At 33.7% G+C, this 24,432-nt stretch overlaps 2 protein-coding genes across 4 annotated transcripts; both read left to right on the forward strand.

The window, feature by feature from the left end:
* Window positions 1-16,155: 16,155 nt before the first annotated feature.
* LOC18612564 (Cytochrome b561/ferric reductase transmembrane with DOMON related domain-containing protein) lies at window positions 16,156-18,423 on the forward strand. Its single transcript, XM_007049435.3, has 4 exons — window positions 16,156-16,452; window positions 16,568-16,970; window positions 17,359-17,642; window positions 18,102-18,423. The coding sequence occupies exons 1-4, from the start codon at window positions 16,276-16,278 to the stop codon at window positions 18,330-18,332; spliced, it is 1,095 nt and encodes a 364-aa protein (XP_007049497.3). The 5' UTR covers window positions 16,156-16,275; the 3' UTR covers window positions 18,333-18,423.
* Window positions 18,424-19,858: 1,435 nt separating this feature from the next.
* LOC18612565 (uncharacterized) lies at window positions 19,859-23,517 on the forward strand. 3 transcript variants are annotated; one of them, XM_088810235.1, is made up of 6 exons: window positions 19,859-19,990; window positions 20,207-20,402; window positions 21,740-22,073; window positions 22,211-22,343; window positions 22,514-22,598; window positions 23,006-23,517. In XM_088810235.1, exons 2-6 carry the CDS (start codon window positions 20,231-20,233, stop codon window positions 23,269-23,271), a joined length of 990 nt encoding a protein of 329 aa, XP_088666361.1. In that variant the 5' UTR covers window positions 19,859-19,990; window positions 20,207-20,230; the 3' UTR covers window positions 23,272-23,517. The 3 variants fall into 3 exon arrangements, with proteins under 3 accessions (XP_088666361.1, XP_088666364.1, XP_007049498.3); XM_088810238.1 differs by having other exon boundaries at window positions 19,984-20,096; XM_007049436.3 differs by lacking the exon at window positions 19,859-19,990 and adding an exon at window positions 20,004-20,124.
* The last annotated feature ends 915 nt before the right edge of the window (window positions 23,518-24,432 follow it).

Raw genomic sequence — 24,432 nt, forward strand, 5'->3', positions numbered from 1 at the left:
AATAGTTTAACATACTGTAATTCATCACTTTTCAACTCATTTCAACCAAATAAAATCAATTCATATAAATCGAGTAATCAACATGACTTATGAATTTCTTAAAACTTTGGCTCTTGCCAAAATCATTCTCATACTCAGTTATCAGGGATACCTTGGCCAAGGGCTATCCCAACCAAGTCCGCCAAGGCTATTAAAAAGTTATATACGCATAAATAATGTTTTTATTTTGAAAACATAGTCGTTCCTTGGCGTTGGCTGAGTTCACCATCACGTGGTGGTTTGGTGTGAATTGAACTCTAAAGTGTTAACCTCAGGAGTTATCCATCCGCGCCTCTCATACTGAGGTATGAATATAATAGGGTTACCGTGCCCCCTCTAATAGGCTGGTCCACGGAACTCGTCCACTGCAGCGACTAATCAATAACCCACCAATTCAATAAAATTTAACAGCATGACATGGCAATTTTATCATTATCCAGCCTATCAAGGCAAACAACAGTTTATGCATTTTCAACACAAATACCAATTCAACCATTCATGCCAATATTGCCATAAGCCAATCAATTAGAACCATAAATTCACAATACATTAAATGGTCTCCAATTACTCTATTTTCAAACCATCATTTCATTTCAAGACAATGTTATAAAATCATTTCATTTAAACACATTTTGTTTATAAAACATAAAGATTTACCATTTAAACTCATTTTTCATAAAATCACAAAATCAGATAAAAACCACTTTAGATAATTAAAACGATAGTAAGGTTACTCACTGTAATGGAAATTGAGTTCCGAGTACTTTGATTCTTGATCCTTGAGTACTATCTCTTTACTTTTGCCAGAATGCTCACCACCTAGACATAATGGACAATAAGCCATTTACTACATTTGTGCTAAATTGTTATAAAACCAATTCAGGCTTGATACTAATGCATGAAATGGGATGTAAATTGTTCGGATTATAGTCTAAACACGGTGTTCTACACAAATTCAATTGTGTACCTAAATAAAACAGTATTGGCCTAATTCGATCTATCACTCGATTAATTGGCCAATATGTCCAATTTAACTCCATTTAATTTCATTTTTCTTCCAATTCTCCAAACCATCAAACACAAGTTAAATAACTTGAAATATGGTAAAATCATCCTCACAGTTTCTCTTAGAAAATTCGGCCATGGTGGGTGCATCAACATTATAATTTTTCAAGCTTGATTCTCGCACCATAAATCACTAATTCCTAACCAAATCACTTGAAATAAAATCAAAATCATCATCAATACTCTACAAGGAATATTCGGCCAATGGAGGTTCTTGAGAGGTATACGGTTTTTCATGCTAAACATTACCATTTTCGGTTTCCACCATCACAATTCATTAAATTTTAACTAAATAACATAAGACATCATAAGATTCATCTTCAATATTGTCTTTATGAAATTCGGCCAATGAACAATCCATGAAGAACATGTGATTTTTCTTACTTGTTTTCCTTCCAAACATGATAAATCAACTATAAACACTAAAATATCTAAAAATCTAACCAAATAAATCATCAAATCTTCTCTCTCTAAATTCAGTTAGCCATGAATCCTTCATGATATCTTGTGATTCAACCATGAAAAATGCAAAAGAATGCATGGGAAAGGTAGATCACAAGTCAAAATCAAGAAATTTTACCTTTGATTGCTTGATTACTTGAAATCCACCAAATTTCTCTTGAATTTTCACCCTAGGGTTCTTGTTCTTTCTTTTCTTCCTTTATTCTTGCTTTGGCCGGCCATATGAAGAGAAATGGGCTGATTTTATGCTGATTTTTAAGCCAAATAATAAATGGATGAAAATTTGACACATGTCACCATTCCATTGGTCCATGTATCATACTTACCTATTAAGTAATCTCTCTCCACCACTTAAATTTTCTCAATTATCCATGATAATATTAGGTAAAATCCATGTGTTGGACAAGTGTTGGGTGATGTAAAATTATAATTTTGCCCTTGAGGTGGAAAAATGACTATTTTGCCCTTATGCTCGAAAAAATATCGAAATTAAAATTTTTTCACTTCTCAAACTGAAATTAGGTTCTAAATATTCAATCTTGGTCAAAAACTTCTTCCAACATTCCAATTTTAACCTCGGGTGGCAAAATGATCATTTTGCCCCTAGGTTATAAAAATTTCAATTTGACTCCAAATCGGGCTTCGAACTCCGAATCACCATTTTAAGTCATTCTGGGGTTTTAAAATTCTCAATTTCATCTTAAAATCTCTATTTGGACTAGTTCGAGGCTTAAATCAATTTAATTGTACCATTTGGTACATTGTCGTCCTTTAACGATTTTTGAGGTACCCAAGTAAGCAAACATGCATTCTTATGTAGGAATGGCATGATAAACATATTGTAGAGCCGGGCTTGACATCATGGCTTTAATATCATTTGGCATTTCAACATATATATTTTGAACAGGTTTGAATGATATGAATGACATTAAAGAACATGTTATATGATCTATTGCATCAGAATCAACAATCCAAATATGATGATTAAAATTTACAATAGGTTTAGCAGAAAGCAAATGTTGAATGGATGAAAAGTTTGAGATTAGAATCATACCTGCAATAATAGAGTTCAAAATGGAAGAAGTATGCTAAGGAAAATTTGTCCTAGAGTGAGGGTGGGTTATCAACCAAATCTTTTCCCTGATCATTGAGTAATACCATGAGCCTCTGAATTTGATTCTTGGTAAGGGAAATGTTAGACAAAGAGTCTGTAATATCCTCACCCTTATCTGTCTCCATACTCACCATAGAGTTATTAACACGATAAACAGCTTTTGGAGTTTTGAGATTTCCCTTGCCTTTTGAAAACTTAAAATCAGGGGGAAAACGTACCAGTTTATAACATTTTTCCTTTATGCGCCCAAATTTACCACAATGACTACAAATGACATTAGGTTTTTCCTTCTTTCTTCTATCAGTAATAATGGTCATAATAGAGGCTTCATGAAACACTTGATTGACAGATATAGATCGTTGACTTTCCTAATTTATAACAAAGTTATAATCCTCGTTTTAAGTGGGGAAGGGTTTCATTAACAATAACTAAGATCTTAGAGTAGTAAAGGAGTCATTAAGACCATTAAGAAATTTAAGCACCACATCTTTCTCATACTCATCGAAAAATTTTTGAAAACACTTCTGGATACAAAAACCATAGTCACAACTAGGCAGATGTAATACCCTGTACTTGATGTGGTGACTAATAAACCTTATTTGTTGCCAATTGAGGTTAATTATAATGTTTAAAAGTGATGAAAGATGAAAAGAACAATTGGAATAAAATATTCCGCACGCGAGGAAATAATAATAAAATAATAATATTTTATCAAGAAAAAATTTACGAGATAAAAAGTGATTTAGAAGTGAATTGAGGCATAATAAGGTATTTTAGGTACTAAGGAGACAAGAGAAAATTTTTAGAATAAAATAATAATTTATTAATAAAATAATATTAAAATATTAATATTTTTTTCAATGTTTGAATTTTTCTTGAAAGAGGAGTACATGGTCAATCTAAGTGGGGGAGAAGAAGGATGAGAAAATTTTGGAGAAAAAATGACGTTAATGGGGCTGCATCTCTTTATTAAGTAAAGCTAACACGGGTAAATAAATATTTTAGATATTACGGGGACACCGCGTTGGAGTACAAACTTCGTACTTTGTTTGTACATGTGTAGAAGAAGATAATAGAAGGAAGTTGGAGTTAAATGAGTGTTGGGAGGACTAAATTAAAATGGAAAAAAACAAAAAGGGCAAAACGATAATTTTACGTGAAGTTTGGTCAAAGCTTCCTTTGACTCTGATTTTTTTTCAGCCCAAAACTGTTCTTATCTCCTCCAGCAAGATTTTTTCCTCTTCTCCTCCATGCTCCACACCATTCTTGAAGCTTCCGTGCCAGTTTCTCTTTGTCCACCATGAAACCAAGTTTTCTTCATTTTCCCTTTCCATGTTTTCTTTTCCTTTCTTCTCCGAACTTCTTGAGCACTAAATTTATAGCCTTTAACCCCAATTTTCAGCACATCTAAACCCTAGGAGGAGAAGAAAGAAAAAGAAAGAAAGGAAGAAAAAGCTTGGTTTTGGTGATTCAAGCAAGGAACGGCAAGAATTCTTGTTTTTGGCTTGAGTAGTTTTTGAAAATGAGTTAGTGACTTAGAGAAATGTCTTGTGGTAGCAAAGATTGGCTTGATTGGAGAAAAATTGGTAACATGTAAGCCAATAAACCCATGGGTACATGAAAGACTCAAAGTGGAAAAGGAAAACGATAAGCTTAACACTATGTTTTAAAGCCTACGGTTAGTTGAATATTGTGAGGAATTATGATTGTTGAAATGATTTATTTGCCTAAGCTAGTTGAAAATTATTAAGATTGTATGGCATGTTGTTTGAAAGATATGGAAAAAGGAATATTGTGGATGGAGGATTGAGAAACAAAGTATTGAAAGTTAGATAGATAATAATGCATGTAAACTAGGAAATAATCGAGTGAAAGTGAGAATGATTGTTGCTACCATATATATGGATTATGTATGGAAATAAAAGACGGATCTGGGTGGAAATTATTTAGAAAGGTTGAAGTAGACACGTGACATCATAATTAAATTGTCGGTGATATAATTTAAGGAATTACGTGAGCAATGGATATAAGTAATTTTAGTAAAAATGTATTAAGATGTGAGTTAATTGAAAATGGTTTCATGATAAGATGAAAAATATAAATTTGAGTAAGGATCAATTGATTGAAGTGCTACCCGTATACGTATATAATTAAATATATTGAGTTCGTATTATTGTTAGGAAATGCAAAGATAAGGTTAGAGTACTGTGGTGGCGTGCCGGAGTAAACATTGAGCGATCGGCTAGTGAAAATAATCAGAGACACCTCCGATCAAATAGCGATGTAATATCCCGTTATCGTAAGGTGAGTGAACTTGCATTTCAAAATGTTTTGGAAAAATGTTGTGTTTTAATGGATCATTTGGGAATTTTATCGGTTTTTCCTTTAAAATTTTCTTGGAACAAGCCCTCGATAAAATGTTTTGATGTTGTGAAATGTGAAATGTGAAAAAGGATGAATCCATATGTTTTCTGTATAATGTTGATATACATGTATATATACTATGTCATAAATGGTACCATTGTGTGACAAATGTAACCGTGCATGAGCTGGGTGAGATATGGTGTCCGGCTATGTGCACGATGTGGTGGGATGCACATGAGCTGGGTGAGATGTGGTGTCCAACTATGTGCACGATGTGGTGGGATGCACATGAGTTGGGTGAGATGTGGTGTCCGACAATGTGCACAATGAGGTGGGATGCACATGAGCTGGGTGCGATGTGGTGTCTGGCTATGTGCACTACGCGTTGGGATGCACATGAGCTGGGTGAGATAAAATGTTTTTTGGAAATTTCCTCTTTTTCCAATTTCATGCTAAATATGGTTCCTTCATTATGAAATGATTTAATAACTAGGGGTTTGATGGAGGGATTTTAATAAGAACGTGAACTAAGTTGCATTGTTTTCAAAGATGTGCATCATGATTTCTAAACTTTCCTTAACGTTGCTTGTTCCCTTCCTATGTTCACTCACTGAGTTTGTACTCACGTTTTTAAAATTCATGTTTTAGGTTTTTAGGGTCAAAGGTGATTGGATCCTAGGACGAAGTGCTCTTCCCAATCCATTGCTCGGTAGGTTTACCATGACATTAAATGTTAGCAACCATGCCCAGAGTCACTCCGCTAACGGTCAAGTTCTAATTACGTGTATATGACTATTTATTGTGAAATGCTGAGATTCACTTGTCAAATTATATGTATGTATATAATGGTTGATGATGCCATTATGAATACATGATTGGGTTTTATGAGTTATTTTCAAAGGAATTGTAATCGAGCATTATGAATTTCGGATTCTAAAGGAATATGGATTAATGTATAAGATCATGTAAATATGCTTGCTTGGGCTTGGTGGGTTGAGCCCATTGGTTCTTTGCGCCGGTCATGTCCCGAAAATTAGGCTATGACAAAGGTGGTAGCAAAGCTCTAGGTTTAATTGAATCCTAAGGATTCTTGTGTGGTCAACAGAGTTGTTGGAGTTCATGTAAAGTCTTGTCCTTGAATTGTGGGTGCGCAACGCAAGTCAAGGACAGAAGGCTACATAGACCCCAACTTCATTAGAAATCTACCTGTTCTTATGATGTATAGATGGATGAGTAATCAATACTTGGTTGCGTATAGGTGGAGGTGCGCCGGTTGCACACGCGATCTCTAGAAGAGACGGTAGTCCCGATGCCCCTCATAGTGCTAGCGAGGGATCATTAAATTCCATTGCCAAGAGCCAATGACGCCTTGATCTAGGTAATTCGGAAGGTGACCCGCCCCGAATTCTTATTAACTGGATTCCCCCAGAATTAGAAGAGTGGTTTTGTGATAAAGAAAGCCTTGAAAGTAGCGAGAGTTTTGGAAGTGAGGATAGCTCTGACATTCAGGAAGCTGTAAGAAATTTCCTTTTGAAGAGATCTGAGGAATGGCATATGGAAAAGATGAAAGAGGCAATTGCAAAGGGGAATATTCATCCCAGAAAAGTATCTGATGTCCGACACTTTCTTCCTGGTTGTGGAATAAGTGCTTCGCTTGTGAGTAGTGAGGAATACAGGAGGATACAACAGGCTTGGGTTGAAGATAAAAAGAGAAAATCTCAAGAGGAAAAGAAAGACCCGGAAGAGGATCCGTCGATGTGCTCGGATCAAGGCGACGAGGATCCTAAAGATACTTAATACCTTCGTTGAAGTTTGTATCACTTTAAATCTAAATAGATGTGATGTAAGGGAAATAGTAGTAGTTATCTGTATAAAGGAGTTAAGAGTTGGCTTTTATTTTGTATGACTCGAACGGATTATAAAGTAGCTATTTAAATGACTAGATGTGTATAGGAATCTTTTGGTATGACAGAGGTAGAGTAGCAATATAATTATTGAGAAAGGATATTCACCTTAGTGGCGTGGTTGGTCGCCTTAGATAATTATTAAGGATCGACGTAGAAAGTCATTAATGGTACAAACAACTACGAGACCTGACAAATGATTACCAATTAATCGTGGAAAGGTGAAATTTGAAATCTTAGTTGCAGTTACAATTTGGAAGAATATAGGAGAAATCAATGAGGCTATAGGTGACACTTAGAATGGATGATGTGATTGAGTCGACGATTGTAATTTAAGCATGGAGGGGATTACAAAATGATGCTATGACACTATAAGATGATAATTTGGCACAAATATGGACTAAGGGAGGCAAATTGTGGAACTTGGGAAAAAGGGAATCCTTGATTTAATAAAGATTATGAGTGTAGAGCATGGATAAAGATGAACTATTTTCATAGTCATTTGTACTGAAAGTTAACAAAACTATTTGAGTTACAGGACAAGAAAGATAATTAATTGTGAATGTTAAGAAATTGGGGAATGTCATAAATGTTGAATATTTTTATGCGTGGTATTATATATTGAGAATTTGATGCACAATATGGCAAGATTGTCCTAAGGTGAGACTTATGGGTTGAAAATAAATGTTAAAGGATAAAATGAGTTTGAAAATATTGACTCGGCTTAGTGCATATAATAAGCAAAAGAGAAAATATGCCTGGTCATGAAAGTTGTGGGATAGGCCTGAAGGAAAGCCAAATGGTTGAGCATGATCCCTGTAGTAACTTTAAAGATGGAAGAACTTATTCGTGGAAGAAATTTCCAACAGCCACTGCGCTATAGCACTAACTCTTTAGTGCTGCAGCGTTGAAACTATCCCATGTCTAGTAGTCGCGACGCTGCAGCATTGACTGTCCAACGCCATGGCGCTAAGGACACCTTATGTCTAGGATGCATGAGCAAGATGGGAGTGGCACGATAATGAGCTTACAAGTTGAATTATGGTCATTGGTCATTGAGCTTAGTTATTTGGGAGTTTTAAATGTTCCAGAGAATGTTTACATGAATGAATTGAAAGGTTTCTTTATTGCCTTGTATATGGGCATATAATTAAAATAGAAGTTGAAATATTCTTGAGATAGCCACATTGAGATAAGATACCATGTGAAGTATTAGGATGAATAATATGTTGACCAAGTCAAATCCTAAGAAATAAAGGAGACGAGAGATTAAGCCTTGTTAAAGGCCTAAAAAAAAAATTGAATGAAAAGTTAGATGAATGTATAAGATATTGATAAGGGATGTCAATACCAAGTGATGAAAGTGTGAATGAAGGATTACAAGGGTGGTATAGTAAATGGGTTTATCCAGAATGTCGTTATGAGAATTTGCAATTCTCGTCCTGACTCAGCTAAATGAAAAGGGTTAGTAATAACATAAGGCCAATTGTGTGGCACATTAGAAACCTATGAAGATAAATTGGGGATTGAATGGACGAGTATGTATTCATATATTTTTAAGAATAAGTGCATGTTTATAGGACGATATGGTTAGGATGTTAAGGAGCAAATAAGAGACTAAGTGTTTCAGGAATGCACAAACATATTTGAGAAGGAATTACCAATCATACACGGCGAGAATAAAATGTGGTATTTTTAAAAACTTGCTGAAAAGCCTAACGGCTAAGTCACGGGTTAAGTGATTACATGCGGTGAGACATAAGTTTAAGATAGGTATCCTCAAGGAAATACTCAAAAGGAGTTCTGTTAGGGATCTTGTGAAAGCAAGCATTAAGTTATGTGGTTATAAAGAGGAAGCCGTAAGCTAGAAGTGATATTCATATTGACATTGAAAAGTACTTGAGGAGGACCTTATTTCAAGTCTTGCAGTTTCAAGTACAAACTGCAGATTGGTCTAGGGAGAATGATGTCACATTAGTATGGAATAATAGAACAAAGGATGATTGAAGATAATTTGGATAATGAAGTTCAATAATGAAAACTTCCCAATGTAGTATGAAAATTAGAATTCGAAAATGCTTGAGGCAGGCACGATTCGAATGAGTCTAAGTTTGAGGTGACTCATTAAAGATGAAATTTAACAAGGATATAATATATATATATATCTATATGTTAGAGGTATGAAGAATAATTGAGAAATAAGGATGACTTTTAGAGATTGTGGTATTGCATAAGATGCAATGATCCAATAAAGATTAGCCTTTGAAAGATCAACAAGATTACAAAGTATATACGAATATCAGATTGCAATTTAATGCAAGTGACATTTAGCAAGTGAGATGTGATTAATGACATTGTGATGCAAGGATATATATTATGATAAAACTCAAGTATATAATTGGAGATGATATAAACGATATGAAGTTATGCATAGGCATAACAAGAATGTTGACATGCACTATGAGGATTATTATATTGAATCTTGGATAGGGATGGGGATGAATAAAGGGAAATGTAGTCCAAGGCACGTGAACACATGGATCCCTATGCGTAACGAGGGATGTTGACATTTGAAAATGCATGTACACATGTATATGTGAAATTGATGACTTGACTAACTGAGGTGTAGAATTGTTCTCAGTAATTGGAGATTTGAACTTCATGTATTGATGAGTTGTATAAATAGTACAATGGTAAGAAGTCCCAATAGAAGTTGAACTATAATGATATAAGAAATTTTAGAAAAGATAATCAAAGAATGGGATTAAAGAAATGTAATCCATAGCGCGGGAATAATTGAAGTATGTGGTGTAAATGCAAGATAAACCTGAAGTATGTAGAAATAACTGAAGGCATTAGCCTTTCTTAACATTAAGACTATGTACAGAAATGAATATGGCATGTTTATAATGCTATAGGCTACGTAATAGTGTATGGGGATAAGATGAATGAATCAATGTCGAGAAGTTTGGCAAGGAGCGAGATAATAAAATGGTGATTAGGTATACATAAGTAAGTATAATATGTGTTCAAGATCGGTATGATTGAGATGGAGTTATGATTCAAATTTGATGATAGTGATAGAGGCATGCTTGGAGTCTCAATATAAGAGATTATGATTGTGAATGGTACTATTGATCTGATTTTAAAGGATAATAATAGACATAAGTGAAGTATTCAAGTTAAATTCGAGGTGAACGAGGTGAATAAATCGAAATTCCCTACAAAAGAGAAATGGAATAAGATCATGAAATGAGATTGATAACTTGACATCGACCTGAATTTGAGGATGAATTCTGTTTAAGTAGAGGAGACTGTAATACCCTGTACTTGATGTGGTGACTAATAAAGCTTATTGGATGCCAATTGAGGTTAATTATAATGTTTAAAAGTGATGAAAGATGAAAGGAACAGTTGGGATAAAATATTCCGTGCGCGAAGAAATAATACAAAATAATAATATTTTATCAAAAAAAATTTACGGGATAAAAAGTGATTCGAAAGTGAATTGAGGCATAATAAGGTATTTTGGATACCAAGGAGACAAGAGGAAATTTTTGAAATAAAATAATATTTTATTAATAAAATAATATTAAAATATTAATATTTTATTAAGTGTAAGGATTTTTCTTAAAAGAGGAGTGTATGGTCAATCTAAGTGGGGGAGAAGAAGAATGAGAAAATTTTGGAGAAAAATGACATTAATGGGGCCGCGTGTCTTTATTAAGTAAAGATAAAGCGGGTAAATAAATATTTTAGATATTACGGGGACACCGCGTTGGAGTACAAACTTCATACTTTGTTTGTACATGTGTAGAAGAAGATAATAGAAGGAAGTTGGGGTTTAATAAGTGTTGGGAGGACTAAATTAAAATGGAAAGAAACAAAAAGGGCAAAACGATAATTTTATGTGAAATTCGGTCAAAGCTTCCAAAGAAAGCTTTGACTCTGATTTTTTTTCAGCCTAAAACTGTTCTTATCTCCTATAGCAAGATTTTTTCCTCTTCTCCTCCATGCTCCACACCATTTTTGAAGCTACCATGCCGTTTTCTCTTTGTCCACCATGAAACCAAGTTTTCTTCATTTTTCCTTTCCATGTTTTCTTTTCCTTTCTTCTCTGAACTTCTTGAGCACTAAATTTACAGCCTTTAACCCCAATTTTCAGCACATCTAAACCCTAGGAGGAGAAGAAAGAAAAAGAGAGAAAGTAAGAAAAAGCTTGGTTTTGGTGATTCAAGCAAGGAACGGTAAGAATTCTTGTTTTTGGCTTGAGTAGTTTTTGAAAATGAGTTAATGACTTAGAGAAATGTCTTGTGGTAGCAAAGATTGGCTTGATTGGAGAAAAATTGGTAACATGTAAGCCAATAAACCCATGGGTACATGAAGGACTCAAAGTGGAAAAGGAAAACGGTAAGCTTAACACTATGTTTTAAAGCCTACGGTTAGTTGAATATTGTGAGGAATTATGATTGTTGAAAGGATTTATTTGCCTAAGCTAGTTGAAAATTATTAAGATTGTTGGCATGTTGTTTGAAAGATATGAAAAAGGAATATTATGGATGGAGGATTGAGAAACAAAGTATTGAAAGTTAGATAGATAATAATGCATGTAAACTAGGAAATAATCGAGTGAAAGTGAGAATGATTGTTGTTGCCATATATGTGGATTATGTATGGAAATATAAGATGGATTTGGGTGGAAATTATTTAGAAAGGTTGAAGTAGACACGTGACATCATAATTAAATTGCCGGTGATATAATTTAAGGAATTACGTAAGCAATGGATATAAGTAATTTTAGTTAAAATGTATTACGATGTGAGTTAATTGAAGATGGTTTCATGATAGGATGAAAAATATAAATTTGAGTAAGGATTAATTGATTGAAGTGCTACCCGTATACATATATAATTAAATATATTGAGTTCGTATTATTGTTAGGAAGTGCAAAGATAAGGTTAGAGTACTGTGGTGGCGTGCCGGAGTAAACATCGAGCGATTGACCAGTGAAAATAATCAGATACACCTCCGATCAAATAGCGATGTAATATCCCGTTATCGTAAGGTGAGTGAACTTGCATTTCAAAATGTTTTGGGAAAATGTTATGTGTTTTAATGGATCATTTGGGAATTGTATTAGTTTTTGCTTTAAAATTTCCTTAGAACAAGCCATTGATAAAATGTTTTGATGTTGTGAAATGTGAAATGTGAAAAAGGATGAATCCATATGTTTTCTGTATAATGTTGATATACATGTATATATACTATGTCATAAATGGTACCATTGTGTGACAAATGTAACCGTGCATGAGCTGAGTAGGATGTGGTGTTCGGTTATGTGCACGATGTGGTGGGATGCACATGAGCTGGGTGAGATGTGGTGTTCAGCTATGTGCACGATGTGGTGGGATGCACATGAGCTGGGTGAGATGTGGTGTCCGACTATGTGCACAATGCGGTGGGATGCACATGAGCTGGGTGAGATATGGTGTCCAGCTATATGCACGATGTGGTGGGATACACATGAGTTGGGTGAGATAAAATGATTTCTGGAAATTTCCTCTCTTTCCGATTTCATGCTAAATTTGGTTCCTTCATTATGAAATGATTTAATAACTAGGGGTTTGATGGAGGGATTTTAATAAGAACGTGAACTAAGTTGCATTGTTTTCAAAGATGTGCATCATGATTTCTAAACCTTCTTTAACGTTGCTTGTTCCCTTCCTATGTTCACTCACTGAGTTTGTACTCACGTTTTTAAAATTCATGTTTCAGGTTTTTCAGAGTCAAAGGTGATTGGGTCCTAAGACGAGGTGCTCTTCCCAATCCATTGCTCGATAGGTTTACCATGACATTAAATGTTAGCAACCATGCCCAGAGTCACTCCGTTGACGGTCAAGTTCTAATTATGTGTATATGACTATTTGTTGTGAAATGCTGAGATTCACTTGTCAAATTATATGTATGTATATAATGGTTGATGATGCCATTATGAATACATGACTGGGTTTTATGAGTTGTTTTCAAGGGAATTGTAATTAAGCATTATGAATTTTGGATTCTAAAAGAATATGGATTAACGTATAAGATCATGTAAGTATGCTTGCTTAGGCTTGGTGGGCTGAGCCCATTGGTCCTTTACGTCGATCATGGCTCGAAAATTGATCTATGACTGCAGAGGTCTAAAAATTCTTATTTCTTCCCATATTGCATTTAGCTCAGTAAAATAAACATCAATACCTCTCATACCTAGATTCAGATTAGACAGAGTAAATTGAAGATGACAGATCCAAGCATCATCGGGCTAAGAGACATTTTTTTTAAGAGTTTCCTAGATCTGGTGTGCGGAGTGCATGAAAAAAATGGTGGAAGCAATCGGTGGAGAAATCGATTCGATCAACCATGCAATGATCAAATTGTTGCAACGTAGCCAAGAAACGTAAATCTCATTAGTATTTTTAGGCTCCTTAACTGTTCCATCCACCAACCGAGCCTTATTCCGAAAAGAGAGGGCTAACATAAACTAACGACTCCAAGAGACATAGTTAGTGGAGGTAAGTTTGAGATTGATCACCACTAACCCATGGTGATTTGAATGATGAAAAAAGTAAGGAGATTGAAGGTCCTTAGAAGGGGGAAGAAGAGTTCTCAAGCTTGTAGTTCCAGCCATGGAAGAACAGAGGAAGAACTAGAAAATGAAGATCTTAAGAGGAAAATAAAAAAAGACTGAGAAATTAGTGAAGAAAAGCTTGATGATCTGAAAAATGATGACAGAAAATACTGGTTAAAAAATCAAAAAGCTCCATGGATCATGCAAGGCTCTAATACCATGTAAATTCCATGAAGAAAGAAAGACATTGAAAAATGGAGAAAATATTTGGAGAGGAAGACCTGAATCGTCTTTTTGTGTATTATTCACACAATTGAAAAATATATACAGACCCTGTTTTTATATGTAATGCCAGGTCACTACTTTACAAGCCAACAAATCAATATTATTTACATTAAAGATATAAAAAATTAGAATACAAACTATATATAAAATACTATATCTCTATTAGTTTATAACTTTTATGTTGAGCATTGGGGTATAAAGGCTGTAAACCCTCCTTTTGTTGCTTGGTCAGTGGGACTTTCCCTTGTTGTTAATGAAATATAATCTCTCAATATAAATAAATAAATAAAATGATCATGTTGTAAAGAGCTCAGCACGAAAGCTCAAGTCAAGGACTATCCTTGTTGTTCCTTAGTTCATTTGCTCTCTTTAATACATTGATTCTTTCTTAACCCCCTTCCAAAAGAACAAGTCCTACACTATATATGTTCATATCCATTTGTTTTTGAATTTTGTTGATTCTTAGCAAATATACTGCTTGATAAATTATTCTCTCGATACTATTTATGCAAAGTTCTTAATAAAAAAGCCATCATAAAAAACATTTTCTAGAGACTTATAAAGTGAAGTAAAAAATTGGGCAAAGAAATACCAACATCTACAAGAGTCCAAGACGGATATACCTTGCAAGACCATGAAGCGAACACATCAAAGGTTTGATGTAGACTCCTGATAGCACATTTGGTTCGCGAAATAGACATGAATATAATAGAATAGTTATTCTGTGAGAATAGAATAAAGTGAGAATAAAATAAAATAGTTATTACTTTATTTGATATTGTGAATGGAATAGAGCAGGAATTGCTATTATGATTTATTGTAGTGTTTGATCGGTGGAAATAAGATTGGAATAAGAAAGGAGTAGGTGATAAAAAGACAGAAATAACCTTGACCATATTAACATTTATTTTCATAAAAAAATAAAATTATCCTTATTATCATTTAAATACATATTTATCCTAAAAGACAATTATCCATCATAATTATATTTTATCCCAATTACTAAAAATAATTATAATTTACTCACATATTTTTATAAATGGATAATTATTTTAAAATATAATTTAGTTATATTATATTTTATCCATCATAATCAATTAAATTTTTGTGTATAGATGTTTATTTTTAGCAAATTCTTCACATATTATGAATCATTTTCAAAATATTGTTTAGAAAAAATATTGGAGAAGAAATATTTGGGAAAAAAAATGAAAAAACTAGTAGAAGTAGAGCGGCTGAGAGAGAGGGGAAGATGGGTGAGAGAAAGAGGGAAAGGAGAGAGAAAAAAATTCTTTTATATGGATAGAGTTGTGATTTTGTAAATTTAATAAGAGTATTTTAGTCATTAAACATTCTAGACTTATTCTATGAGTCACAGAATAGATAAAACCAAGGGGAGCACCGGTATTAATAAAACCAGACTTTTTACCCATTTTACATAATAAAGATTCCTTAGGAATTCTTATTCCTCATTCAACTTTTAAACCAAACAAGGGTATAGGGTATGGTTGGGAATAGAGGGGGAATAGCATACCATACCAAACGGGCCATAAGTGTTCCAAAATCTAGAAAGTTAGATCCTGCTGCCATATGGTTTAGAAATTTCTTACAGAGTGTCTACTATTACTAGTGTAATGAGAACAAAAGTGTCTTGCATTTTCGATTGGTTTAATGAACAAGTTCTTTTTTCTCTGGAAAAACTTGCTCCTCCTCTCTCTATTTTTAGTTGTGAGCAAACATTTTTTGACCATTTCCATGTAGCGCCGCCCTGCACTCAAGTTCTCTCAGCTTTCTGGCACACTTGTAACAACGCGCATATGGGTACTAACTACTCTGCTTTTAGAATTTGTTCAGTTTAGAAAAGTTTTTGATTCCAATTTTGAAAAAATGAGGATTAGATTTTATGCAATGAAAAAGTGTTATCTCTTATTGTTTAACTCAAAATCGTGTATGTTGTGATGAAATTTAAGTCAATATTTCCTCTAACATCTTTATGCTTGGCATTAAATTTATTTCATCATTGAAAAGCTAAGCAACTCAAATGAAGAAATCAGGCCTTTATATTCTGGGTGTCAAGTTCAAAAACAAGAGAAAAAGAAAAGAGTGAGGAGATTGTAAAGGATGGTGAACAAACTGCAAATGGCTAACTTTCTTTCCATCTTTGAATAAATTAATTATATGGTCTCCACTCTCCAATCAGATAACACCAACCTGCACATTCTTACATCGGCAAAAAGGTAGTTTTTTTACTCACCTAACCATTTCCCTGTACGCCAATATTGTCAGTGATAGCTTAAGCCACCACGATTCCTTCCAACTATATTTAATTTAAAAGACTTAATCATTGTCAACTGCTCCAGCTTGTAGCACAATATGTAGACCTGATCATTCCATAAACCAGAGAGAGAGAGTAAGAAGGGGGAAAGAAAAGAATGAAGCTATCTCTCATTTCCATTATCTTCATCTTCGCCCTGCAGGCGTTATCAGTCCTGCCGGTGAATTCACAACAGACAGATTCTTGCAGCTCCAGACTAAACCTTGATGTGCCCTTTGATACATCTTCTCTCAACTGCCTTTCTGTCTGGAGCAGCCATGATTTCATCCTCAGAGTAAGTCTTACTTTAACAGTATATATCGGAAAATTTTGTTACCGTTATCATATATTTAGGAGAATTAGGATATTAATGTTGGTATATTCTATATGCATGTAAAACCATTGTGCAGTATGTTCAGACCTCATCGAACCTATGGAGTTTTGTTCTCTCCGCGCCTGATACAAATTCCTTTGTTGCGATGGGGTTTTCGAGCAATGGAATGATGGTGGGATCAAGCGCTATGGTGGGGTGGATCTCAACTGATGGCACTGCAACAATAAAGCAATATTTTCTTGGGGGCACGAGATCAAATCTAGTGCTGCCTGACCAAGGGAACCTGACGGTCGTTAACAATTCTTCCTCCATAACTTCCCAATCCTCGCGTCTATACCTGGCTTTCCAGTTGAATACCAGTCAACCCCTGTCACGGGTGCTATATTCCGTCGGACAGATAGGGGTGTATCCAACTTCTCCAGGCTATGCCTTGGCTGAACACCGTGACAAAGTCTCCACCAGCTTGAATTATTTTACAGGTGAATAATAGAAATACTTTAAAACCACTTTCTGTTTTAGACAATTATTAAAAAAGCAGCTTAGTTGATGTGATGACAGCAGGATTTGCAGTGCTCTGCCGACCATGATGAAAGCATACCTTAGGGACTTATTCCTAGTTTAATAGTTTATTAATCAGAATATATAAATATATATTTTAAAAAAGAGACATTTACACCTTTTAAGTGAAGGCACATGCATTTTCATACATAAAAATTTGAAGAAATTTGTCAATTTTCTCTCTTGAATGGAGTTCATTGCTCTGCCAGTAATGTATTTACTTGCATTCAAATAAAGATTAAGGTCAACATAAAGTACAGAAAACAAATCAATTTCAGAGGAATTATTTGGATTTATGGAATGCAACAGGTAAAAGTGCAGCAAAGAGCCCACAGTCAAGATTAAGGAAGAGCCATGGAATACTAAATATGCTTAGTTGGGGACTATTGATGATAATTGGAGCAATAGTTGCTCGTTACTTTAAGCAATGGGATCCAATCTGGTTTTATTCCCACGCTGTGATTCAGTCCTGTGCTTTCATCCTCGGGCTATCGGGTATAATATGTGGATTTGTTTTAGAAGATCGTCTCAAGGCTGACGTCTCCACCCACAAAGGTCTTGGGATCTTCATTCTTGTGCTGGGATGCCTCCAGGTTTGTCTCTATATTCATTTATGGAAGCATTTCAGAGCACCTTCCTTATCTAAGCTGACTCATATGCATGTGCTAGTTTAATTATGATATACCATAAGTACATATGCTTATGTCCTATGGTCTCTAACTTATCATCATGCCTATGTGATATATCATACTATCCGCTCCTAACATGATGGCAAAGTGGGGATTTAACCAGTTAGAACACAGAAATAAACTTATGCAATGCTTGTAAGTTAATTTTTGGACTCCAGAGTCAATGTCAAAGATAAGTATGTGTCTGACATGGGTACTTTGTGAAATATAAAAGTCAGAGCAACAAAGTTACAAGCACCTGAAAATGAGACAGTAGATAATTTAATTGAAGTTTGAGGACCATATAAGAATTTCCATGGTTTTACATATATATAGATATATGGGTTGTATATATAAGATGGTTTTATTGATTTTGTTTTATAGGTAATGGCACTTTTTGCCCGGCCAGGCAAGGAATCCAAGCTGCGTAAATTCTGGAATTGGTACCATTACAGTGCGGGGAGAATTTTGATTGTATTTGCAATAGCGAATGTCTTCTATGGGATTCACTTGGGAGAAAAAGGAAAAGGATGGAATGTTGGTTACGGGGTTGTTATCGCCATCTTGGTTTTAGTTTCTTTTATTTTAGAGTTGAAAATGTGGAGGAGAAATTAAGATTTCGGATCTTTAGCTTGAGAAACGCTCTTTAATTAACTTATTGTATTTTACTAGAAGCCAGTTCATAATAAGTCATTCATTCTCTCTCTCTCTCTCTCTCTCTGTGTCCAGCTCGGAAATTTAGTAAATTAAATAATTAATTTCATGATTCAATTGGAAAAAGGTGGATATGATTAAATCAGCAGTAGGTTATTGGTCTTTTTCTTTCGATTTCGATGTTGACGCTTGTTTGACGGTAAGAGTGAGCATTCGATTGATTCATTGTTAAAAATTAAAATTGAACCTCTCAAATAAATAATCAAAATCAACCCAACTTAAAGGAGTAATCAAAGTTAATTGTAATCGACTAAATTCTATCAATTCCAGCAGTTTTAATCATATTTAACTTTTTCATCACATCAATTATGAAAACTCAAAGTACTTATGTTTATTTTTTGAATTTTTATTAAGAACATGACACTTTTTTTTAATTTTTTTTGTTAAAATGATTGGTGACAAGTTCTTTATATAAACTTGCAAGTGTCTCGATACAATCTTTTCATTAACGCACTTTTATGTCTTGAAAAAATATCTCTGCATATTGCAAAATATGATCTTTGAATAAAAGTATTTTTTTAATAATTATATTATAAAAAAAAAACTATTCATACTAAAAGCTAACATTTCATATCCAAATATTTGATTAATGGTGTTTTTCAATTATTTCGTAATTTTTGGATTTAGAGAGATTTTAATATGTCATATTACGAGGTATAACTTTTCACATGAAAAATCACTTACAATTTAATAGTCATAGTAAATGACATAATCTTTCAATTGATGTAACTTTCAAGTAATTACAACTTTTTATATAAAAAAACATTAATTTTCATTTATAACTTTCATATGAAGAGACATAATTTTTCATTTCGAAAATATCCTAATAAAATCTTAGACATCATCTCTAAAGATTGTCTTCTTTGTATTTCTGCGGTATCTTGGGTATTGTTTCCGGTGATTGGGAGGTTGGTTAGCCTTATATTTTGTGTAATTGATGTATGAAATTAATGAAAAACAATTTTAAAAAAAATAAATTTATTTAAATAATTCAAAATTAAACTTTTAAAAATACTATGGTTCTTGTTTTCTCCGTCCATTATTTTTCTATTTCCGTCTTAACTTTTTTTCCCAACCCTAGTACCAAGGACAAAAAAAAAAAAAAAAAAAGAAAACACAAGTCCAGTACAAAAAAGAAAGGAAAAACAATACATTTATTTTTAAATCCCACATGGCATGTAATAATTGGAAGAATAATATGGTGAAGCTCTCCACTACTAAATAGTAGCGGAAAGGATTCCCTCCCTTGTATGCCAGAATTAATTCCACAATTGAAAGTGAATGGTGGCATCAATCTTTCCAAAATCTTCAAACTTTTTTCCTTTTATATGTTGAGAGAAAAGGGAGATCCAATCCAACACTTTAAATAGGGGTATAAACTTACCATTAAATCAATTAGCCTACTAAAAAGGGTATTGAAAAAAATGAAGCACAAGATAAGCACTATTAACTCATGTGGTTGTATTTTAAGCAATGTAATCCAGGTTTCGGAATTTATGATTTTATGTATGTGTCAAGTACAACCCACAAACACAAGAACTTAGCTGTACATCGTACATGTAAGTTTTTCAATCCTACTTGCCATATGTCTATCTCTACCCATTCCCTGTTTACTGTAAATATATGGCCGCCTCCCTCTCTTTCCTCTAAAGAGCAGAGACATATGTATGCTTTGCAATTTGCAATATTACAAGTAATTTCACGAAAACATATATATATTTGTTTATTTTTCTTTATTGATCATTCTTTAAGGTTGTGTTTCTGTTGCTTCTCAGGATTATTTAAAATCCAAAAGATCGATGGACAACGGAAAGAATCCAATCAAAGAGGAAGAAAAGGTTTTATCTTTCGGAAAGAAGGCAATCAAAGAAGAAAAAAATGTTTTTTCTTCCGGAAAGAATTATGAGCCTAAGGTTGCCTCCTCTTCGTCAAAGTCTCAAATGAAGTTGGAAACTGCATCTGAACAATCAGGTAAATCAGCCAAAACTCAGTTTCTGACCGGGCCGTGAAGAAGCTAAAATAAATTGAAACAAGACTCAACTCATATGGATAGGCTGAAATGATGGCTTTTTGAATTGTTGTGATGCCCTATCTTTTTTGCTTTGAGGCAGAATGTTAGTTATTCTTTTATAATAAGGACAGATAATTAGTATTCATATTTGTGGATTTGATGTAGTTCAATAGCTTTTTGAGCGGTACTGAATTTTGTAATCATATAGATTTTTATATATTCGGATTAAGTAATATGATATAAAATTTTTTTGACAAATAAGTAAGAGATTTGGAGTGACATATGAGTCGTTAAAATCGATAAAATCATTTAAAAAAAATCATAGTGTTTGGTTCTATTCAGATCCAATTTTAATAAGAAGTTAAGATATAAATAGGGCTATCCAATTATATTGTATCACATCAATAGTCGTAAAATAAAATTAAGAAAATCAAAACTAATTTGAACTGTAGAGTTCAATTGATTTTTTTTTACTTTATATATATGAATTTTCAGGTTTGATTTGACTATTAAAAATATATATTTGATTCGATTTTTTATTTATAAATAAAAAAAATCGAAATTAATAATATTTTGGAAAAGTGAAATTATTAAAATTTAATTGAATTGTATGTTTTATTATATTTAAAATATTGTTCTTTGTTTTTTATAGAAAAATATTTATTTTATTTTTAAATTTACATGAATAAACTAAAGTCAATATAAAAAAAATTCAAATGAATGGTGGGTGAGTTCTGGTTCTCTGAATTCCCTAAAGATCTCAGAATTCCATGATTCTCTTTTAAATTAACCCACCTTTTCGGAAATATATATCCAAGAGAAAAAAATACAATTAGAAAGTTCTTTTTATTGGCTAAATCAATTTGATATGGAGAATATTGATGACATGACGTGTTATTATTGGATGAGTCTGTGATAACATGATAGATAGAACATATGTAATAATTTTTTTAATTTTAACATATTTATTTTTAATAATAATTGTATTTATTTGATACGATTTAATTCAATTTCTACATAATAAAAAATCGAATAATTTGAACTGAATTAAATACATTTATTTGTTTTTATACTTATTCTAATATTTAATAAAAAATAAAAGCATTATTTTTTTCCTCAAGTTTAAATAGATAGACACAAAAACAATATTAAAAATATATTAGATAGAACCAAAATTTAATCGGATGTGTTTTTTAACCCTGCTACAGAACCAGGTAATATGCACCTACGCCTAGTTGCTAAAACATTGCCTCACGTAATGATACTAACTTGCATAAGGTGTTTGATGATGGCTTAGACTCATACTCAGCAGAAGCGACAATAGTTTTGGGTGAAATGGAGGAGTCTGATGATGAGGACGGTGACTTCATTTTAAAACTCTTAACGACCGATTATGTTGATGCTTCGCCAGCAGCGACCAAAAACTCTCCTGTTGCACCGACATTAAATCCTGCGGCAGTGGCAGTAGCACAGGGTGACAAGGCTAGGAAGCAAGTTGCCCTAGGAACAGTTGTCTTAGCCCCGCCGGCACGAGCACCAGCTTCCATCGCCAAACCATTTGAAATCAGGAAAGCCATGCCTCCTCAAGAGCTTGAAAACCTAGCAAAAACTGACCCGAAGAGGGCAACAAGGTATTGAATTTTAATGGACATAGTACTGTTATTACTTAGCAGTATATAATGGATGAACTATATATAGTCTTGTTTCCTTTGAGTTTATTGTGAAATTCAGTTCAATGCTTGCCCATAATTATTTTGAATCTGTAAAGGATTATCACAAATCGAAGGTCAGCTATGAGGGCTAAGGAGAGGAAGAAGCTGTATACATACACGCTCCAACATGAGCTACAAAAGTTGAAATCTCAAGCTGCTCAATCATCAATTCAATTGACCTTATTGGGGGTAAATCATCAAATACAAAATTTAGCTATATAATTTGGTTTCTAGTTGAAAAGAGAAATTTCTTATTTTTATTGTATCTACTTATACCATAAGCTGTTAATCAGATTTTAATGTGATTTCCCTCAAAAAAAGTTTGAATATTTTGTGGTGTTGCCTCTATAAATGGGCAGACAGAGCATAATGCCTTGAGTGATGAAAATTCCAAACTGAAAGATCGTGTACACTTCGTTAAGCGAATGATTGCCATGCAAGAGTGTAAGGATTCTTTTTGCTTTTATTTTTTAGCAGATTTTGTATTCTTATTCATTACATTTTTTTCCCTTTAATTTGTATAGCTTGATGCTGTTATCGAAGTGTGTTTCATGAATTAATTATGGCCATTTTAAGGTTACAAATATAGAGATATGTATGCATGCACATACACATATCCTAATGGCTGAACAGAAATTGAAAAATTGTTACAAATTGGAGTAGAGTGATGATTGAAGATTGAAATGCATACTTAATAAAAGTAGGATGTTTATTTTTTTCTTAAGCGTTCTGATCATTTTTCTTTTTACAAGATACATTTAGGTCCTAATGAAACCATTCCAGGTAAAGAACATGCCTCTCATGCAACATTTTCCCCATGGAGTAAACATATTCCTATGTTCTTTTGACAGCAAAAACTGATGAAATCAGAAAGGAGATTCAGTTTTATAAACTTTTACTGGCTAGACAAATGCGGGGTGCAGTTGATGGAAGCAGGATTAGCTCTAGTGCACCTTCTGCTAACGTTAACGCCCAGCACCATGCTGTGAGTCCATCCTCGGCTGCCCAACAAGGCCTGAATTTACCAAGTCAGACCGCCCATGTGCACCAGCGTCTGCAGCATGATTCTCAACAGCCGCGAGCTGGACAACGCCCCAATCAAGTTCGTCAGGCATAGCATTAGAATTACTATCCAACCCACAATGAGTGGCTGTGGCCTCGACATGTTCGAGTATAGCAGCTACTGTCAAACCAACCACACATCCATCTTGTAAACATCCATCGTTGTGGGATTAGTATATATTGTTGGGTTTCTGGCAAAGAACTACATAGAAATTGTCAAGACAGTCGATGTTAAGTACCTTTAATTTCTGAAGAATTTGTGTGCTTGATTTAATATAAATAATAGTACTATATTATTACACATTCTTATTATATGTCTGAAAATTATTCTATGTTCTTATTATACATATCTCTCCAATAGTTTGCATTCATTTCCCTCCTGTGTTCCATCTCAGTTTTTATTCTTGACTTCCTAACCGATGAGCAGGCTTTGCTTAGTGGAGCAATAAGAAGGCAGGAATGGAAATTTTCTAATCAAAGAGTGATAGACTATATATAGCAAGATCAGAGGCTATATACATATTAGTAGTTGGTATCAAATACTGAAATACTGAAAAATTTCAGAGTGCTAAGGTGCATTAAGTCAAAGGACAAAGAAACTAAACATGCCTTTCTTTTCTGAATTACTTTTCTAAACGTTTCATCAATCAACTTGAAGCCAACTCTCGTTCAGCTGCAATGCCAAACATCCAAAATGCATAGGGATCCTTATAATTGCTACTACAACAAACTACTCAGTTCCTGCAGCCAGCCTTTAATCCTCACACCTGCATTAAATATTGCCAAGTAGATGTCACGCTTATTAGCTTCAACAAATTGTTGGAAATAAAAGAATTTAGGGACTCCACAAAATTAAATGACCATATGATAGAAAGAGAAAAGAGCCTTGGTTACATACAGTGCCACATTATTCAAATTAACATGCATGACACACAAGAAAAATTTCAAGCTCGTGTACGATATTTTAAAACAATGGAAAAACTTTTACATCTAAATAAGTTCCTATAGACACTTTTTGAACATTTCCCATTGAGTAAATTTGTCTGCAAGAGATGTAAATAGCCATGCCCATACTAGTTGCTATACTTAATTATACACTTCTAAGTGTCACACAGACAAAAAACTATTGATGGTCCTCATAATAATAAGAGTTTTTGTTTATTAAACTCTTCATCTAGCATATATAAGCCACATTATATTGAGTAAACCAGAAAGA

The sequence above is a fragment of the Theobroma cacao genome, chromosome 1, assembly GCF_053813885.1.
Source record: "Theobroma cacao isolate CCN51 chromosome 1, ASM5381388v1, whole genome shotgun sequence".
Taxonomy (NCBI): domain Eukaryota; kingdom Viridiplantae; phylum Streptophyta; class Magnoliopsida; order Malvales; family Malvaceae; genus Theobroma; species Theobroma cacao.